Source organism: Rhineura floridana, chromosome 21 (genome assembly GCF_030035675.1).
Source record: "Rhineura floridana isolate rRhiFlo1 chromosome 21, rRhiFlo1.hap2, whole genome shotgun sequence".
NCBI lineage: Eukaryota > Metazoa > Chordata > Lepidosauria > Squamata > Rhineuridae > Rhineura > Rhineura floridana.
The window spans coordinates 3,724,522-3,744,574 of NC_084500.1; the positions used below are offsets into that span (position 1 = coordinate 3,724,522).

A 20,053-nucleotide genomic window follows, 5' to 3' on the forward strand; every position below is an offset into this window, starting at 1 on the left:
CTCTTGCAAAGCAGGAGACATGCCTAAGCCTCTTGGCAAAGTTTCCACATTTTGCATTTGTCATTTGGGGAAAGGGATTCTTTAACATCTGCTTGCACTTGTTGTGTAGTTGTATCTGCAGAAAACAACTTCTAGGGAGTACCTGATAGCAGATGAACCCAGCACAGGAAAGATGCGTCCTCGTTGCTAAAGGGAAAAAAAGGAAGGGCAAAGTCCCAAGGACTACTAGAAAGACAGAAGCAGGAAAAGTGCACTAAAAATGGAAATGGACTGCCTTCAAGTTGAGTCCGACTTTTGGGGACCCCATGAATAGGGTTTTCATGGTAAGCAGTATTCAGAGGGGGTTTACCATTGCTTTCCTTTGAGGCTGAGAGGTAGTGACTGGCCCAAGGTCACCCAGTGAGCTTCATGGCTGGTGGGGATTCGAACTCTGGTCTCCCAGGTCATAGTCCAACACTCTAACCACTACGCCACACTGGCTGCAAAGTGCACTAAAGGGGAGGGTAAAACAGCTTTTACTGATACCAATTGCCTGGTGTCTAAAACAACTCGCTTATCAATTGCAGCTCTGACTTCTCTCATTGGCTAAAAATGCTGACAGGTGGGAGCAGGCAGGCTGGCCCATTCCAAGGAAATTGCACCGTTTGCTTCATAACTTTCTGGGAGGGCTAGAGACTTCCTTTTATTACAGGCGTCATGGCATCCATGGGCACTGGATTGTCAACCCTGTTGTTGAAGGATCACCACTCACTTAGCTTGCCAAAGGTCTCCAGTTCAATCCCAGCACAACCAGTTCAAAGGATCAAGTCACTGCACCTGGGTTGGAATGACAAAAGAGGCAGATCCGGGAGGAGGCAGTGTCCTTTGTTCCAGAGTTGCCGCGAGTAATTTGAGTACACAACAATTATGTAACGGTGTTTTTTCTCACGGTGCGTCAAGCAGATCTCTCAAGTCACGTGAGTTGCACCTTTCCTAGCAAACAGTTTGAGCCTGACAATATTAGCTGGAGTTACAGGATAAGTCATGGGCCAAGGGCACAGCCAGTAAAACATCTGGACTACTTCCTTTCCCCCCCCCAAAGGCATGGATAGATCCATTTATTTCTTGTATGGCTTTCGTGACAAGCTTTTCGGTGGAAAGGGGCTAACCACAGAGACATGCACACAAACTCGCCCTCTGGCAGGAAATGTACAGTCCTAGAATGTAAATATGCTCTGAGGACGGGGGTTATGTGCTCGACAGGAGGAACACCCAGAGACGCATCTCTCAACAGTCGCCCACAACAATCATTTAGAGGTGGAGAAGGGTCTTCCTGCCGGTCAGATTGGCCAGGGACTGGAAGGAGGAGAAGGCTCCCTGTTTGTGCCTTCTCTAATTTACTCATCCAGAGCCAAACCCCTTTGCACATTGCCAGCACCTGATCTCACCAGCCCTCAGCAGTGGGGCGCTGTTGGTTGTTGGGTGCCAAGACAAGGGTGCAATACTGAGGGCAGGACAGGGTTCGCGGGGCCACGAGCAGGGACTTAGTCCAAACAGGCACAGCCAAGTGGCTCAGGGGAGAGGAGTCAGCAGGGGGCATCTGTTACTGCTACCAGGACCGACAGCAGCAGCTGGAATCCCTGGGGAAATTGTCAGGACCCTGCCACCTTGGGAGGGTCCATTGCGGGAGACTGGACCTTGGTTCCCCCCACTTTATTTTTTAAGAAAACAACTGGCTCAATGCTCTGAGCTATGCCAAGCACCTGGATCTAGTTGGCCTTTTCATTTCCCAAAGAGTCCTTGACCTAACATTGTTCAGGGGCATTGTGGGAAATTAAAAGGCTGACTAGACCCTCAACATCTGAACACGGCTTGGAAGCACTTCTGTCACAACCAGGAAAGCTGACTGGGCCCCACTGACAGAGGAGATGATCCAACGAGAGAGAAAAAGGGGGGAACCCCAAGATGCTAGAAAAAAGTTTTTTTGGAAATGGAAGCCCAACGTGTTTTGGCCACTCAGTGTAAGAAGACAGAATTTGTTTGTTTTTTTGACTTTGTTTTGTTTGTCTTTTGAAAAATTTGAATAAAAATTATTAAAAAAAAAAAAGACAGAATTTGTTCATCCTGTCAACCATAAGTAATACACTCTGAATCAATTCTCCACGTGCAACACAGCCAATGTCGTTTATGTTATTCAGTGCAGTTGCCCAAAGTTTTATGTAGGTCAAACATCAAGAATCATTAAGAAATGTATAGGAGAACATATTAGCAACATCAAAAATAACAGATCTGGCGCTCCCTTGCTGGAGCACTTCACAAGATGTGGTCATTCCTTTGTAGACTTAAAATTTTGGGTGTTAGAAAAAAATTACTGTGAAGAAAAGACTCGTCTTATTAAGGAGAGAATTAGCATGGATTTTAGAATTAAAAATGCTGATCCCTGGTGGCCTTAATGAGGGGTTCGAGTTTCTTCCTCTTTTGTAGATCTCACAAAATAGTGATGATCCCTTATATGTCCCTTTGCCCCAGCTGTGAGTAGTTCCCTAGTCTATCCTCAATCAGGCACTTGAGTGTGTACATATGTTTAACACTCCCAGGGTATGTCGCTTCATGGTCACTATCCAGTTGTATAGATTTGTTGGAGAAAATTTGTAGACCTGTTTATGTACACTTCCTCACGGTCGATATCTATGTGTACAGATTTGTTGGAGAAGAAAACTTTAGACCTGTATATGTAAGTAAGTAACGTTTTCTCATTGCAACTGTCTGGTTTTATGCTGTAAGATACTGAATGTGTTCTCATGATTTTATTCACAGCCCCTGACAAAGGCCGAGTCCCTGAGTGGCCGAAACGCGTTGGGCTTTCATTTTAATAAAACCCATTTAATAAACCTCTCTTTTTTGTAAAGTTGTTTCTAGAGGGTTTTTTTAAAAATGTTTTTAACGTTGTTTTGTTTTAATGTATTTTAAGGTCTTTTTGTGACGTTTTAAGGTGTTTTTCGTGTTTTGAGTCTTCTCAGTAGTTGGCTCGCCTCCTTTCACTCTGATTGGTTCCAGTCAGCAGGAAAGGACAAGGCAGCAGGTTCAAAGACCCTCCTCAGTGGCCAATTTTGTTTTAAAATGTGTTTTCTTGTATTTTGATATTGACTGTTGTGAACCACCCAGGGAGCTTCGGCTATAGGGCGGTATGTAAATTTAATAAATAAATAAATAAGTAAAATCCTCCTGTTTCATGCTGGGACCCTGCTCCCAAAAAAGTAAGAGGTGTAAGACTCTGGACAACGACACCCCTGTGCTTATGTGATGGTTGCCTATATTAGATTACGGTGGATTTTATTTGTAACTCTGTTGTGGGTTCTTATCACCAGGACAACCAAAACCTTACTTAAATAAAGAGAGACTGTCAGCATTGCATTTGAGCAGGGAGATTCCAATTGCAGCCAACCCTGAGACTTGGATATGGAGGTGGGAAACTGTATTTCTTCCCACCCAAGGCAAACAGGAATCTGTATTAACCAGCTCTTGCAGCTTATTCAGTTCTTGTCCTAGCTCTCTAGAAGCCTCGGTAATTTAGTTTTTAAAAGTCGCACACAACGAGGGATGGAAGGAGCTGTCTGATTAGGGTTTTTCCGTTTCTCCTTTTTCCAGTCTTAAATTCAGTTCTCCACATTTCTGCAGCAATGAGCAAATTTTCTTTCAAAAAATGCTTATGAAAATTCTTCCACATTTTTTGTGCAAATTTCTCCTAATCACATATTTTTACTAATGTAGATGTTTTTACAAGCAATTTCTCCTAAAGTAATGCATTTGTATATGTTATTGTTCACTAATATATTCATTTTTATGCACACATTTCTCCTAATTTACGCATTTAGGCAAACATTCTTTGCTTGGAGAAGTGCAGTGCAGAATTTGGATATGTGTGAATTTCAAAGGATGGCTGTGTTTTGATTCTCGTTGTTTCAGAAAGTGAAAATTTGATAGATTCAGCTTCAAATGCAAACTGAATAGAATTTCTCCCCTGTTCCTTCACACAAATAATTATCATGATACTAAATTGTAAATGGAGGTTGGAATGCATGTAAAAGGACGTGGGAACTTAGGAGTCCAGCAAAAGATGGAAAATGGAAATGGCCTGCCTTCAAGTCGATCCCGGCTTATGGCGACCCTATGAATAGGGTTTTCATGGTTAGCGGTATTCAGAGGGGGTTTACCATTGCCTTCCTCTGATACTGAAAGGCAGTGACTGGCCCAAAGTCACCCAGTGAGCTTCATGGCTGTGTGGGGATTCGAACCCTGGTCTCCCAGGTCGTAGTGCAACACTCTAACCACTACACCACACTGGCTCTCCCAGCAGCAGATATTCTTCCTTAAAGGAAAACTTAAACTGCTCACTACAAAGGCACCACCTGATGTTTCAAATCCAAGCAAGGTTTTAAGGGCTGCTCTTGGAGGTATTCATGATTAAACTGTGGCCGTTAAAAAACACACACAACCAAATGCTTTTTAAAAATTAGTTTTGTCAAAGTTATTCAGGCTTTGTTTGGAGTTTTTTGCAACACGCCTGGGGCATCGACCTCTTTTCTAACCAGAGACATTTTGGGATTGTTGTGAAAAATGTTGGCCCCTTTTCATTTACATTGCCCTGGCTTGGCCCTCACTCTCAATCCACTTGCCAACAGGGACTCTGATCCTGATTTTTTGGGGGGGGAGAGGGAAATCAGTCCTGCAGCTAATCCAGGAAGCATTAACCACAACCATCGCTGAATCTGACTGGCTACATGATACGATGCAGGCTACGTGAGCCGTGATTGGCTAGATCATTATAGCCAACAAACAGAAGAGACGTGTGTATATGTTCAAAGGGCCAAAGCAGCAAAATGAGATTTGAAAAAGAGGTGTTGTGGGGTTCTTTAATGGATCCAAACACCTTTTCTTTTCTTTTTTGACCCAAAAACATTTGCCAATGAAAATTAAACCCAGCTTGAGACAAGATGGAACTTGTGGGATCTATGAGGAGAATCTTTTAAGCCCCAGAATAGCCCACCGACTCTAAAACAAACGTTACAGTTGACAATGAAGACATTGAACTTGTGAAGGATTATCAATACCTCGGCACAGTCATTAACCAAAATGGAGACAATAGTCAAGAAATCAGAAGAAGGCTAGGACTGGGGAGGGCAGCTGTGAGAGAACTAGAAAAGGTCCTCAAATGCAAAGGTGTATCACTGAACACCAAAGTCAAGATCATTCAGACCATGGTATTCCCAATCTCTGTGTATGGATGTGAAAGTTGGACAGTGAAAAAAGCAGATAAGAGAAAAATCAACTCATTTGAAATGTGGTGTCGAATGAGAGTTTTGCAGATACCATGGACTGCGAAAAAGACAAACAATTGGGTGTTAGAACAAATTAAACCATAACTGTCGCTAGAAGCTAAAATGAGGAAATTGAAGTTATCATACTCTGGACACATAATGAGAAGACATGATTCATTAGAAAAGATAATAATGCTGGGAAAGACAGAAGGGAGTAGAAAAAGAGGAAGGCCAAACAAGAGATGGATTAAGAACATGAGAAGAGCCTGCTGGATCAGGCCAGTGGCCCATCTAGTCCAGCATCCTGTTCTCACAGTGGCCAACCAGGTGCCTGGGGGATTGATTCCATAAAGGAAGCCACAGAACTGAACTTACAAGATCTGAACAGGGCGGTTCACGACAGATGCTCTTGGAGGTCGCTGATTCATAGGGCCGCCATAAGTCATAGTCGACTTGGGGGCACATAACAACAACATAAGGAGAATCTTTTAAGCCCCAGAATAGCCCACCAACTCTAAAACAAACTGAGGACCTGTACCTTGTTGTTTATTGGATGTAGGCACGACAACAGTTCCACAGTAGAGCTCAGTGTATGCCAGACAGGGCAAGTCACTGAGAGACCTGAACCAATCCATTTGGCTGGGCCTTGCTTTCCCCCATGCCATTGCAATGAGTTTGGAAGGATGGCCATTTGAAATTGTTTAGCTGGAAATACATTTGAAATGGTTTGCTCTGAATCTTTGGGGCATGAAGCAATGGGGAGATGCCAAGATCAGAGGATAACGGGTCCGTCGACATGACATTGGCCAGGCCCCTAAACTTGAAACAATGTCTGATAACCATCAGATCAGGCAGCCAAATGCAAACTTCAGAACCTGATGACAATCATTTACGATCTAGCGATCAAGTGCAGCAAGCTGGCCTTATAAAGAAAGGTCTGCCCATGGGAGGAAGCTGATCAGGACTGATGGCCTGAAAGGAAGCCTTCTAAGGAAGGACGAGTGGCTTGCTATGCAAAAGCAGGGACAATAAGGAAAATGAACGACGTCTAAATTTAACAGTAACGCCTTGTAAAATTCAGCCTCTAGTATAATGGAATCTGTGGGCTCATCAAAGATGAAAGATTGTCTTACCCCTGATTTACCCAGTCAATCACTGCACTCTGCAGGTGAGGATCTCCTCATCAGGAAGTCCATTCTGCACAACTTAGGTAGTGGACCTTTAGTGTGGTGGCCCCAACCCTTTGGAATTCCCTCCCCTTAAACAGTCGACAGGTGCAGTCTCTGTGGTTTTTCTCACACCTACTGAAGACCTTCCACTTTCAACAAAAGAGACTTTATCCCAGTCTGCATCTCTGTTGGAATTGATACTGAAGATGTTTTTGAAGATTTTTTTAGAAGACTTTTTAGTGTTTGTGTTGTTAAGATGTTTTCAAGACGTTTTCGTGTTTAATCACTTGTTTGCCACCCTGGGCTCCTTCTGGGAGAAAGGGCAGGAAAATACACAAACAAATCAATAAATGCCATTCACATGTGGAGGAGAATTCTGATCCCCAAGGGCCAAACCTGTTGGGTAAGATGTGATTATAGGGCCAGCTAATCTCAAAGTAGGAAACATCCCAAACCTCTCTGTCAGCAACTGCTATGAAGAATGTTCACCTTGTTGAGGACATTAAGAATAGGAGGGTGTCTGATTCACCCTCCATGTCTGGTACCAGGTGAGAACTAGACACAACAGTAGGGTTGCCAGGTCAGAAGCATCCCAAACCCTGAGATTTCAGGCAAGAGACCCTGAATCCAGTGCTGAGGATCTCCTTAAGAGGCTCTGTGGGTCAACAATACCCAACAAAGAACATCTGAAACCATTGGAGGAGGAGATAGATCAGCCCCCAAAGTCCTTGAGAGGGCCAGTGCCGGAAACCTCTGGTCCAACCTGACAAACGGCAGGACAGGTGGACTCAGACTTATGCGTCTCCTCATGAGTACAGGGTCTACTCAAGGGTAAGCAATCCCTGGATCTCCTTCACTGCCAGCAGCTGTGGTCGGGGTGTGGCTTAGGAGGCCAAAGTGTAGAAGGCCTTTCAAGCCTCACAGTTGCTGGAAACAAGAATGGCTTTTGTGTTGGCTTGCCAGAATGTCCTGTGGCATTCACCTTAGGCTCTTGCTTGACTTTGTCTTTGAATCATGTCTGGGCTTTGACCAGTTCTCTGGCTTGACCTCATTGTGTTGCATCAGCAGTCTTGTCTGGATGCGTGAGTACTTTGATGAAGGCTTATATCTTCTCTCCCTGGGACCCTTACTTCTGGGGTCATCTCCTAGAGTTTGGTGGGTGTCAGTCTTTGTAGACATCTCCACTTGGTTCACTGGAGGCAGGGAAGACTTGTGGCTCCAATGTCAGTGGGGCAGTGAATCCACTTCAGGTTTTAGTCCAAACGTTCTGAACTTGCTGAGCCTATGAAACTTGGCGTGAATTCACAGCCCCACTGACGTTGGAGCCACCAGTCTCCATTGATTGGTAGTGTCTGTTACCCTCTCTTTAGCAAGGAGCAAATGTTTACTTGCCCCACACTTGACAGGACATACGATGTGTAGGACAGGTGGGCGTAGCTTGGTCAAAATGGCCTTGGAGGCTAAATTAAGCCGTGTGATCTGACCAGAAGGGCCTTTTAACCAATACTTGTATATATTGTTAAGGCCTTTGGCTATGTACAATAAAAGTTTCTACTACTACCAGAATTCAGTCCACCTTTCAAGCCAAATCTATCAAATTTTCACTTTCTGAAACAAGATGAGAATGCAAACGCAGCCAATCTCTGAAATCTGCATTTATTCAAATTTTGCTGTGCAGTTTGCCAACCAAGCCATGTTTACAAAAATGCATATGGTTAGGAGAAAGTGGGCATAAAAATGACTATAGGAATGAAAATAACATAAAAATGCATCGTATGATAAGAAACTGTTTATAAAAATGTTTCCATTAATCAAAACTGCCTATAAAAATGTGTTTGGAGAAATTCACACTAAAACGTTGGAGAATTTTCATGAGGGTTTTTAAAAAAACGCAAATTGCTACAGAGATGCGGAGAACTGAATTTAAGGCTGGAAGAATGAAACTGACAAAGCTTTTCATCCCTAGCTGGGGGTTGGCCGCTGCTGTTCCACAGTATTTTGCAAACCAGTGAACTTTTTTTCACAACTGGGGAAAAAAATTGCTCTCAATTCGTTCCTGTTCAACTTTCACGGGTAGCAGACAAACAGAAAACAGCCAAGAGTCAAATGCTAATTTCCCAAAGGGGTGTCCCTCTTGCCCCAAAGGGTATGCAAATCCAGGCCCTTTGATGTTGACTGCATTATTTTCAGGATGTGGCTGTGGATGGCCTTGCTGTTGATGCAAAGGGGGGTTAATTTAACAGCCTCTTGCCGCGTTTGAGTTCCTCAAAAAGGACTGTCCATGTCTGTTTTTTAAAAAGCAAGTATACCTAAAAGAATTGTCAGCTGAGCACAGATAAAAAATGATGTATAAATATTAAAACTCAGTGTACATAACAGGAGTTATCTGTCAGGGTAAAGGTAAAGGTGTCCCCGCACTTGTAGTGCGAGTCGTTTCCGACTCTTAGGGTGACGTCTTGCGACGTTTACTAGGCAGACCGTATATATGGGGTGGGATTGCCAGTTGCTTCCCCGGCCTTTCTTTACCCCCCAACATATGCCGGGTACTCATTTTACTGACCACGGATGGATGGAAGGCTGAGTGGACCTCGACCCCTTTTACCGGAGATTCGACTTCCTCCTTCTGTTGGAATCGAACTCCGGCCGTGAGCAGAGCTTCGGCTGCGTTACCGCCATTTACCACTCTGCGTCACGAAGGATCTTATCTGTCAGGGTAGGCTTCCTGAAATAAAGTTTTTAGCCAGCATCTAAGGCAATACTTGTTAAGAGGGCCTCGCTATTGTTAACAGGCAGAGTTCCACAGCAGAGGTGCTGCCGCACTGAAAAATCTGTTCCACACAGATATGGGACGAACATTGTAGAAGCACTTGCAAAATTAAAAGTTTTAAAGGTTGAAGCAGTTGGGCAAGGCGATCCCTCAAGCAAACTGGTCCCAAGCCGTCAAGGGCTTTAGATACCAAAAGTCAAGCCTTGAACTTGGCCTGATCGTAAGCCAGCAGCCAGCTGTTGCAGATACCATGGAGGGCCGTTCAGCTGTTCTCCCGTTAGTTGCATTGCTGCTGCTTACTGGGAGGCAGAGGGGCAACACAGCAGCGAGGTCAGTACGATGCAGACGCAGTGCCGCAGCCAAGATGGTGTTCCTGCCAGCGCGTTTGCACTCTCCCAGCCGCCCCACCACCTCAGCTCTCTTCCGCCCCCCCCCACTACCTCCAGTAAACAGCAGCAACATGATCGACCGGAGGTCAGGTGAGTGGCAGGATCCCACCACGTCATCTACTACTGGCAGGCAGTGTAGATCTTTGAGCTCAGGTGTAACATGCTGGCAGGGTCTCCCTCTTTTCAGCAGTGGTGCCATAGCATTCTGCACTCACTCCAGTTTCTGCATCATTTTCTGTATTCGGCTGGATCAGGCCAGTGGCCCATCTAGTCCAGCATCCATCTAGTCACAGTAGCCAGCCGGATGCCCCGATGGGAAGCTCACAAGCAGGACCCGAGTGCGAGAGCAGCTCTCCCCTCCTGCAGTTTCCAGCAACTGGGAATCAGAAGCATTTTGCCTCCGACTGTGGAGAAAGAACATGGCCATTGTGGCCAGGATCCATTGGTAGCCTTTATCCTCCAGGAATGTGTTTAATCCTCTTTTAAAGCCATTCATGTTGGTGGCCATCACTGCCTCCCGGGGGAGCGAATTCCATAGTTTAACTATATGCTGTGTGAAGAGGTTATTTTCTTTTTGTCTGTTGGCCTTCCAACAGTCAGCTTCATTGAATGCATGATACATGTGTTTTAAACTGGCACAATTTGATAAAAGTAACATATTATTTAAGAGGAAAAAATGGGCAAATAAATACATAGAAAACTGGGCAATTTTTATTATTTTTTGTAACCAAATGAATCCGGAGAATACGTATCCATACAAATTATTTTGCTTTGCTTTCCTTTATCCAATATATGTAGTTGTGTTTCTGCTTTTGATAATATGCTATTTATCCCTTTTCTCTTATACACACACACACACACATATATGTACAAGTTGAATGAGATCTATTTCTGTAAAAAAATTCTCTTTTCCTTATTTTTATTTTCTTGTATTTTTCATTTCTTTAATAAGGATTATTTTTTTAAAAAAAATCAGCACAGAGTTTTAAATCATTTGCTGTTGCAGAGTAAATATTTACAGCACACGGAAGTCAGAGTAATGTGTCACAGTGGAGAACCTTGGCAGGGACTCAGAGCACTGCACACGTGTCCCTATTTTATCTTGCGAAAAGCTAGAGGGTTTGGAGCCGCAGTCGTCTTAGCTCCTTCAGCCTATTCTATAACTGGGTGGTATTTCCTGGGTGGTGTCTCGGGGCTTTTAAAAAAAATTATATTCATTTCCTAAAACACACCCATATTCCACCCCCAGACCTTCTAAGGCGATGTAAAGTGACCTGCTTGTGCCCATGAGAGAGAACTCCCTGTCTTCTCCTACGGCAGGGCAAAAGGCACAGCAGATGAGCCGCAAGACAATATCCCCAGGACTTGAGCAGACAAAAGTTTGAAGAACCAGGCGGAGGCACTCCACCACTTCTCCATGGGGAACAAATTCTCGGAGAAGGTGTCTTCGTTCCTCTTTGAATATGACACCCCGAGGATGGTTTTGGTGCACAATAAGAAGGTGGGACTTACCTTCAGATTAATCCAGCTGGTGGTCCTTGCCTACGTTATAGGGTAAGTGCATCCTCCAGGGTTGGGTCAACTTTGGGATAAGCCGCTTAGCTAGACCAGAGCACCACTGGCTGTCCTGTGACTCAGTTGGTATCAGACTCTTAGCCAACTGCATCTCCCCTCCCCCAGTCTATTTAATTCTCCTGACTAACCAGAGTACTGATGCATTCATCCACGCAAAATAAATATGAAGTGTGTTTTCTCTAAGGATGGAAAGTTCCGTCAAATTTGGTTCTCTCCACTTCTTACCTTCAGTTTTCGGCATTTCTGTAGCAATTTGTGATTTGTTAAAATCCACATGACAATTCAGCATTTTAGTATGAATTTCTCCTTAGAAACACATTTTTATTGATTTTATTTATTATTATTATTATTATAGGCAGTTTTGACTAATGTACACATTTTTGCAAGCCATTTCTCATCATATTTTGCCTGTCATTTTCAATCACATATTCGCTTTTCTGCACAATTTCCCCTAACAAATGCATTTTCTGTAACGTTGTTTGGCTAGCGAACTGCATTGCAAAATTCAAATTAAGTGCGAATTTCGAAGGATGGCTATGTTTCGGTCTTCATATTGTTTCAGAAAGTGCAAATTTTATAGATTTGGGTTGAAATGCAAACTGAATTGAATTTCTCATCCGTTCCTAGTTTTCTTCCATACTGGCCTAATGGGCAGTAGTGAGTTTTTATAATCATTTCCATTAAATCCCACTTTTCCTCCAAGGAGCCCTCTCCCCCCCCCATTTTATCCTCACAGTAAACCTGTGAGGTAGGCTAGATCGAGAAATGGTGACAGGCCCAAGATCACCCAGTTACTTGATCTGTGCTGGGATCAGTATGACTCCAGTTTTGTCCCATTTCCACAACAGATTTGACAGGGTCAGTTGCTTAACATTTATGCGTGCATTCGTTATTTTTTAACTCATTTCATTTCCTCAAATGTGCTTGGAGTGACAAATACAGTTCTCCCTTCCTCTTTGTAGTCAAACCTCACAGCAACTCTGTGAGGTAGGACAGGCTGTGAGATGGTGGCTGGCCCAAGGTCTCCAGTGATCTTCGTGGCTGTGTGGAGATTTGAACCTGGATTTCCACAGTCCTAGTCCAACATTCTACCCACTACCCCACCTTGGCTCTCAGACTTGGTGATGGTAGCCGGCCTGCTGATACAACACAGCAGGGTAGTCCTTTAAACCAGGAAGTTTCCAGTTTAAATCACTCAGGCAGACAAGGTGGCCAGGTGAAAAAAAGAGAGCAGGACTCTCTTTTGTTGTTGTTGTTATGTGCCTTCAGGTGCATTACGACTTATGGCGACCGTATGAATCAGCAACCTCCAAGAGCATCTGTCATGAACCACCCTGTTCAGGTCTTGTAAGTTCAGGTCTGTGGCTTGCTTGATGGAATCAATCCATCTCTTGTTTGGCCTTCTTCTTTTTCTACGTTTCCCCAGCATGATTGTCTCTTCTAGTGAATCCTTTCTCCTCATGATGTGTCCAAAGTATGATAACCTCAGTTTCATCATTTTAGATTCTAGTGACAGTTCTGGTTTAATTTGTCCCAACACCCAATTGTTTGTCTTTTTCGCAGTCCATGGTATGCACAAAGCTCTCCTCCAACACCTCATTTCAAATGAGTTGATTTTTCTCTTATCCGCTTTTTTTACCGTCCAACTTTCATATCCATACACAGAGATCGGGAATACCATGGTCTGAATGATCCTGACGTTGGTGTTCAGTTTTAGTGCAGCTGAAATTCCCTCTTCCACACCACATAAGAATATCAGCAGAGCCTTGCTGGATCCGGCCCATGACCCTTCCGGTCCAGAGTCTTTTTCTCACGGTGGCCAACCCAGATGCTTATGAGAGCCTGACTGCACCAGCACTCTTCCCTCCCGCGTTTCCCAGGATCTGGTCTTCAGGGCATAGTGCCTCCCCCAGTAAAGGCCAATACATAGTCAGCATGGCGAATAGCTATTTGTAGCCTTCTCCATGAATTTGTGTCTTTTCAAGCCACCCAAGTTGGTGGCCATCATAGCCTCCTGTGGGAGCAAATTCCGTCGTTTAACTGCACTCTGTTAAGAAGTCCTTTCTTTTGTCTGCCTTGAACCCTCCAGCCATCATGTTCATGGGGCGTCCCCGAGATTTAGTGTTATGAGAGAGGGACACGCTCTTCTATCCACTTTCTCCATGCCACACATATTTTGCTCACTTCTATCATGTCTCCTCTTAATCGCCTTTTCTCTGAACTAGGGATGAAAAGATCCGTCGGTTTTGGTGCTCTCAGTTTCTCATTTCTCCAGTGTTAAATTCAGTTCTCTACACTTCTGCATGAAAGAATCCTCATGAAAATTCTCCACCATTTCAGTGTGAATTTCTCCAAGCAAACACATTTTTGTAGGCAGCTTCTCAAAGGGGCCAGTGACCCAAAAATGGTTAAGAGCCATTTCTGTAGAGAAAACTGAACTAGATAATAATCATGGGGACCATCCCTGCCTGAAACTCTGGAAAGCTGCTGCCAGTCCGTGTAGACAATACTGAGACCAAGGGTCTGACACTGTAGAAGGCCACTTTCTATCTTCCTTCTAGGAAGAGCCAGCATTTGAGCTTATTAGCTCAGGATGGAGCACAGTTCAGCCCTGGAGCACAAGCTTTGCATACAGAAGGTCCCGAGTTCAAGATCAGGCATCTCTTCGTAAGGCTGTAAAATAATCTGGCCTGGAGAGCTGCTGCCAGGCAGTGTAGACTGACTGGGCCGATTCAGTATATGCTCCTATTTTTACCTTTTGAATTAAGATATCATCGTCATCCTCAATAATAATAATAATTAATAATAATAATACATATAATTAGCCGATATTACAAAAAACGTTTAAAGCATTAAGCCAGTTCCAAACTGAAACTTCAACTGTTGTTGATGTTGTTAAATCTATATCCCACCCTTCCACCCAGAAGGAGCCCAGGATGGCAAGCAAACCACAAACCACTAGGAACAGCTCTTCAACATGTTAAAAGCAAAACCTCTTTGAAAACGTCATAAAAACCCAAACATGTTAAAAGCGATCTTTTTCTTTTTTAAAAAAAAAAACAAACCACTTTTGAAAACGTCTTTGAAAAAACTTGCGGCACAGATGCAGATTGTGATAACGGCCTCTTGCTTGTCTGGAAGGAAGACAGAGAGGGATGTGTGAGTGTGTGTAGACATTTACTGTGCAAAGTTAAAATTTTCATTCATTGCTCTGCCCGCTTTGCCCCTGGCCCCGCCCACTACTGACATGTGGCCCTCAGAAGGTTGCGCAGAAGGAAATGTGGCCCTTGGGCTACTGAAAATTGTTCCCCACCTTGGCTTTCACATAAACAAGGAACTGCAGAAATTGAATTGCACCTCTTCTTAGTTATTCCCGGTCACCAGTTTTGACCCTTCCTGTCCTTGGGAAGAATGCGAAAATGTTTTTCGTGCAAGCAGGTGGGCGAGGTGTGAGATGCACTTTTCCATCCTGTCCACCCCGTTGTCAAAATAGTAAATATTACAGCTTTTATCAGCTGTTCTGTAACAAACCCAACACGATCCGCCGTGAGAAATTAGCATCTTTGGTTGACATTCATTTGGCCACGACAGATCTCAGTGGAACAGTAAACGTGACATCGCCATTGTGGAGGAGTGTAGGCAACAAATCCATTTCATCATAAAACAGGACACCCTTTTTTGTGTAGAATGGAGTAGTTTTATCTTTCGTACTCTTAAGACTATGAGTTGTATCTAACATTAGTGATACATGGATTAATGTCCATGTGTAACTAGGGATAGCTGAAAATTTTGATGCCGTTCGCATTTCAAGCCAAATTTATCAAATCTGCATTTCCGAAACAATATGAGAACTGAAACACAGCCATCCTTTAAAATTCGCACTTATTCAAATTTTGGGGTGCAGTTCTCCAACCAAGCAATATTTGCAAAAACAATTTATTTATTAAATTTATATCCCACCCTTCCTTCCAGAAGGAAGCCCAGGGAAGCAAACAAAACAATGAAAACACTCTAAAACTTCGTAAAAACAGGCTTTAAAATATATTAAAACAGAATGTCTTTAAAAACATCTTTAAAAAACAAAAAAGCTTTAAAAGCATTTTAAAAAGCAGCTCCAACACAGACACAGACTGGGATAAGGTCTCTGCTTAAAAGGCTTGTTGAAGGAGGAAGGTCTTCAGTAGCAGACTGGGATAAGGTCTCTGCTTAAAAGGCTTGTTGAAAGAGGAAGGTCTTCAGTAGCAGACTGGGATAAGGTCTCTGCTTAAAAGGCTTGTTGAAGGAGGAAGGTCTTCAGTAGCAGACTGGGATAAGGTCTCTGCTTAAAAGGCTTGTTGAAAGAGGAAGGTCTTCAGTAGGCACCAATAAGGTAATAGAGATGGCCCCTGTCTAACATTTAAGGGGAAGGAATTCCAGTTGTGTCAGTGCCACAACACTAAAGGTCTGCTTCCTATGTTGTGTGGAACGGACCTCCTGATAAGATGATATCTGCAGGAGGCCTTCACCTGCAGAGGGCAGTGGTTGACTGGGTATATAAGGGGTAAGATGATCCTTCAGGTATCCTGGTCCCAAGCTGTACAGGGCTTTCTACACCAAAACCAGAACCTTGAACTTGACCCAGTAGCTAATAGGCAGCCAGCGCAATTCTTTCAGTAGCGGAGTGACATGTTGACAATACCCTGCCCCAGTGGGCAGTTGCACCACTGCATTTTACACCAGCTGCAGCTTCTGAACCAATCTCAAGGGCAGCCCCACATAGAATGCATTATGGTAATCAAGTCTGGGGGTACCAGTGCATGGACAACAGTGGTCAGGCTATCCTAAAACAACCACAGCTGTCTTACCATCTGAAGCTGATGAAAGGCACTCCTAGCCACGGAGGTCACCTGGGCCTCTAGTAACAAGGATGGATCCAGGAGCACACCCAGACTACGAATCTGTTCTTTCAGAGGGAGTATGCAATATATATCCATATATTAGAGGGAAGTGTGCACAAAAATGAATGTATTGGTGAAAATAACATACAAAAAGGCATTACAGTAGGAGAAAGTGCTTGCAAAAATGTGTACATTAGTTAAAATTACACCCACACATATTTATTAGGAGAAAATCACACTGAAATGCTGAATATTCATGAGGATTCTCTTTCTTAGAAAACCCCCGCAAATTGCTGCAGAAATATGGAGAACTGAATTTAAGATTGGAAAAATGAGAAACTGAGGGAACTGTCACTGACAAATCCTTCGATCCCTATAAGTAACACAAGTCTATTACTTCCAGTGGGTCTTCTCTGAGTAGAATTTGGTTGGCTACAACCTTGACAGTACAAGGACATGCCCAGTCCATTACACAACCATTTGGGGAGAAAATAGTTAAAGATTCAAAGGTCTGACGAATGATCTGTTGTTGAACTGCAGAGGCCCACACATATCGAAAATGTCTTAGAGATGGAGAGGGAAAATTCAGTGTGGCCCTCATTTCAGTGACATGCAAAAATAACAGTATATGAAGGCAAACTGCTGGCAAAAAAAAGTGTATGTTAGGCAAAATTGCATAGAAAATGTGTATATTAGAGCTGAAACGCACTCTGACAGTTTTCGTGCAGAATTCCCTCCCCCCCCCCAAAAAAAAGAGATGTGGAAATGTGTAGAACAGCTTGGGGTTGGAAAAAATGAAAAACTAAGATGAAGTTGACAGATGTGCCCATCCCTAATTCATCTTGCCAGCAACCATTCTAGGACTTTTTGCATTGCCTTGTTGAAACATACTCCCGGAGATGTAAGCACCCCGCAGAGTGGCTTAAATTTTTGATTGTCATAGTTTTACAACTGTTACTCTCTGTTTGTCAATGTTTGTAATACACAGAAACCTGGAAGCTATCTTGTCTTACAGAACTGCACAGTGTGCCAGCTCTTTGCTTTTTGCTGTCCTGGGAAGATAGGTTGAGTAATGGAAGAGAGATCTCTTTCCACCCCTCTCCCAAAAATCTTCTAAATCACTAGAGATGGCTAAATCTGTCAGTTTGTTTCTGTCTGGGTATTTTTCCACCCCAATCTGAAGTGTGATTCCGCACATGTTCAAACATATGGTACATATTTGGTTCTGCTCATATTGATAGATTTGGCTTTACATGTGAACTGAAGTGCATTTCTACCCCATTCCTAAATTGGCTATTTTTTTAAAAAAAGACATGACAATTCATAAGCATTTTAGTGCAATTTCTACTGTTAAACAGGTTTTCTAATGCAGTTTTGCCTGATATCCATATTTTTTACAGAGTTCTGATATCAATACATTTTAAAATGTTATTTTCATGAATATGATTCATTTTATGCAAACCCCAATATTTGCAGTACACATGATTTGGCAGTGCAAAATTTGGAGAAATGCCAATTTCGAAGGATTGCTGCATTTCGGTTTACATAGGGTTGTATTTAATTAAGTCCTGCTCAGAGTAGACCCAGTGAAATTAATAAGCCTAAGGCAGCAGTCTCCACATTTATCTGGGAGTAAGTTCCAGTAAACCCAATAGGACTTGCTTCCAAGTAGACAGACATACGCTTGCATGGCAAATCCTTTAAGCCTTCCCAGTCTTTCTGGGGTCTCAACTGAAAAAAGTAAACATCCTAGAATATATGGGATTTCCTATATAAATACAAAACCTTCCAGACATTTCCTGCTTGTAGCATAGCTGCCCTTTGCCCATCATTCAAAAGGCTGGGAACGCAAACCTGCCAAGAAGAGGGGCAGGGTGTATTAATTTTAGTTCCATCCATAAAATAAGTTCTGACATTCCGTGTTTCTACTGGAGAACATAACAATGGGCACATTGCCAAGGTGGGTTTTTTTTTTAATATGAAAAGGCATCTTGGCGCATGAGCCAAGAAAAACAGTCCCAGCTGATGCCCAGGTCCTTCACTGCTCAGGGTCCCATCATCATCTGAGACACCAAGGGAAGGGAAAGGGGACACTCGCTCGTAGGATGCTCCTCTCAATGGTTGTGTCTGTAACAAAAGGGGGAGGGGAGGGGAGCCTGCTTATGTATTATGTTATATTTTAAATTTATTGGATGCTTTTCTCACCAAAGTGGCCCAAAGCACATTCATTTAGCTTCTCTGCAGTCTCCTTATCCTGCGTTAGCACACTTTTGACTCCCTTGTCATACAAGGGTCCAACCACCTCCCTAGACAGTCTCCCAGTTTGAATGTATTTAAAGAATTTTTATGTTCTTAGCAATATGCTCCTCAAATTCTCTCTTTAGCATCCCTGATTGTCTTCCTTGCATTTCTTTTGCCAGAGTTTGTGTTCCTTTTTATTCTCAATTGGACAAAACTTCCATATTTTTTTTTTTAAAGGAAGCCTTCTTGCCTCTAATAGCATCTTTGATTCTACTTGTTAGCCACGCTGGCATCCTTTTGGCCCTGGTGATACCTTTCCTGATCTGTGATACACAATCCAGTTGAGCTTCTAATATTGTGTTTTTTAAACAACTCCCAAGCATTATGGAGTGATAATGGACTTTGCCTTTCAACATTCTTTTTTACCAATTCTCTCATTAGGGGGAAGCTTCCTCTTTTGAAGTCAAAAGTGACCGTGTTGGATTTTCTTGGCAATTGGCCACTTACATATATATTTAATTTAATAGCACTATGGTCACTGTTCCCAACTGGTTCGACAGCACTTACATCTCACACCAGGTCCTGGGCACCACTTAAGATTAAGTCCAAGGTCACCTTCCCTCTGGTCGGTTCAATAACCAACTGTTCTAGGGCAGAGTCACTTAAGGCATCTAGAAATTTTACCTCTTTGCCGTGACTGGAACACATATGTTACCAGTCTATGTCAGGGTAGCTGAAGTCACCCATTACTACCAACATTTGGAAGCTTCTTCAATTTAATTTTTCATCTCAAGGTCTCCCTTAGCAATTTGATCAGAGGGACAATAGAACATCCCCAGTACTAAATTACTCTTGGGGCCCAGTAGCACCACCCACAACGATTCTGTGGAGAAGTCTGCCTCTTTTGGGGTTTCTAGCTTGCTGGATTCAATGCCCTCTTTCACGTATAGAGCGACTCCACCACCAATACGTCCTTCCCTGTCCTTCCGACAGAGTTTATACCCAGGCATAACCAGAGCTTGGAAAAGTTACTTTTTTGAACTACAACTCCCATCAGCCCAATCCAGTGGCCCTGCTGGCTGGGGCTGATGGGAGTTGTAGTTCAAAAAAAGTAACTTTTCCAAGCTCTGCATAACCATGTCCTGCTGGTTTTCTCTGTTCCACCAGGTTTCCATTATGTTAGCTGTACCAATACTCTCAGACCAAGCGCTCCATTTCTGCCATCTTGGCTTAGGATTTATTTATTTATTTATTGTACTTATATACCGCCCCATAGCTGAAGCTCTCTGGGCAGTTTACAGCAATTAAAAACAATAAAAACAAATATACAAATTTTAAAACACAAAAAACAATATAAAACAATTAAAAACACATGTTAAAATGCCTGGGAGAAGAGGAAAGTCTTGACCTGGCACCAAAAAGGTAAGTGTTGGTGCCAGGCGCATCTTGTCATAGAGGTCATTCCATAATTTGGGGGCCAACACTGAGAAGGCCCTCTCCCTTGTTGCCATCCTCCGAGCTTCCCGTTAGCATATAAACATTGATATACAGTGTCTCTCTTTGAGCATCTTTGGCACTTTTGGTTCGGCCTGTGGTATTTCAGCCTCTCTGGATTGCTGTCTTGCCCCCCTGCCCTCACAATGCCTAGTCCTAGACTGACCTTTTAAATTTTCATCATTTTGTTATGCCGTGAGGACGAGATTTGTTCTGAATCAGGCCCTCCTCAGCTCCTGTCAGC

At 43.3% G+C, this 20,053-nt stretch overlaps 1 protein-coding gene across 8 annotated transcripts in view; it reads left to right on the plus strand.

Moving 5' to 3' along the window:
• Positions 1 to 2,588: 2,588 nt before the first annotated feature.
• Positions 2,589 to 20,053, plus strand: part of P2RX1 (purinergic receptor P2X 1) — a 49,324-nt gene continuing 31,859 nt past the window's right edge. For 2 of the 8 annotated variants that reach the window (XM_061604719.1, XM_061604717.1), the window contains exon 1: positions 7,372 to 7,548. Coding sequence is in view for 5 of the 8 variants with exons in the window: in XM_061604713.1 (XP_061460697.1) it covers positions 11,040 to 11,176 (137 nt within the window). In the remaining 3 variants the exon portion in view is untranslated. Of the gene's footprint in view, positions 2,718 to 7,370; positions 7,549 to 10,871; positions 11,177 to 20,053 lie in introns of those variants that run through there. The other 6 variants (XM_061604713.1, XM_061604712.1, XM_061604711.1 and 3 more) reach the window with 6 other exon arrangements.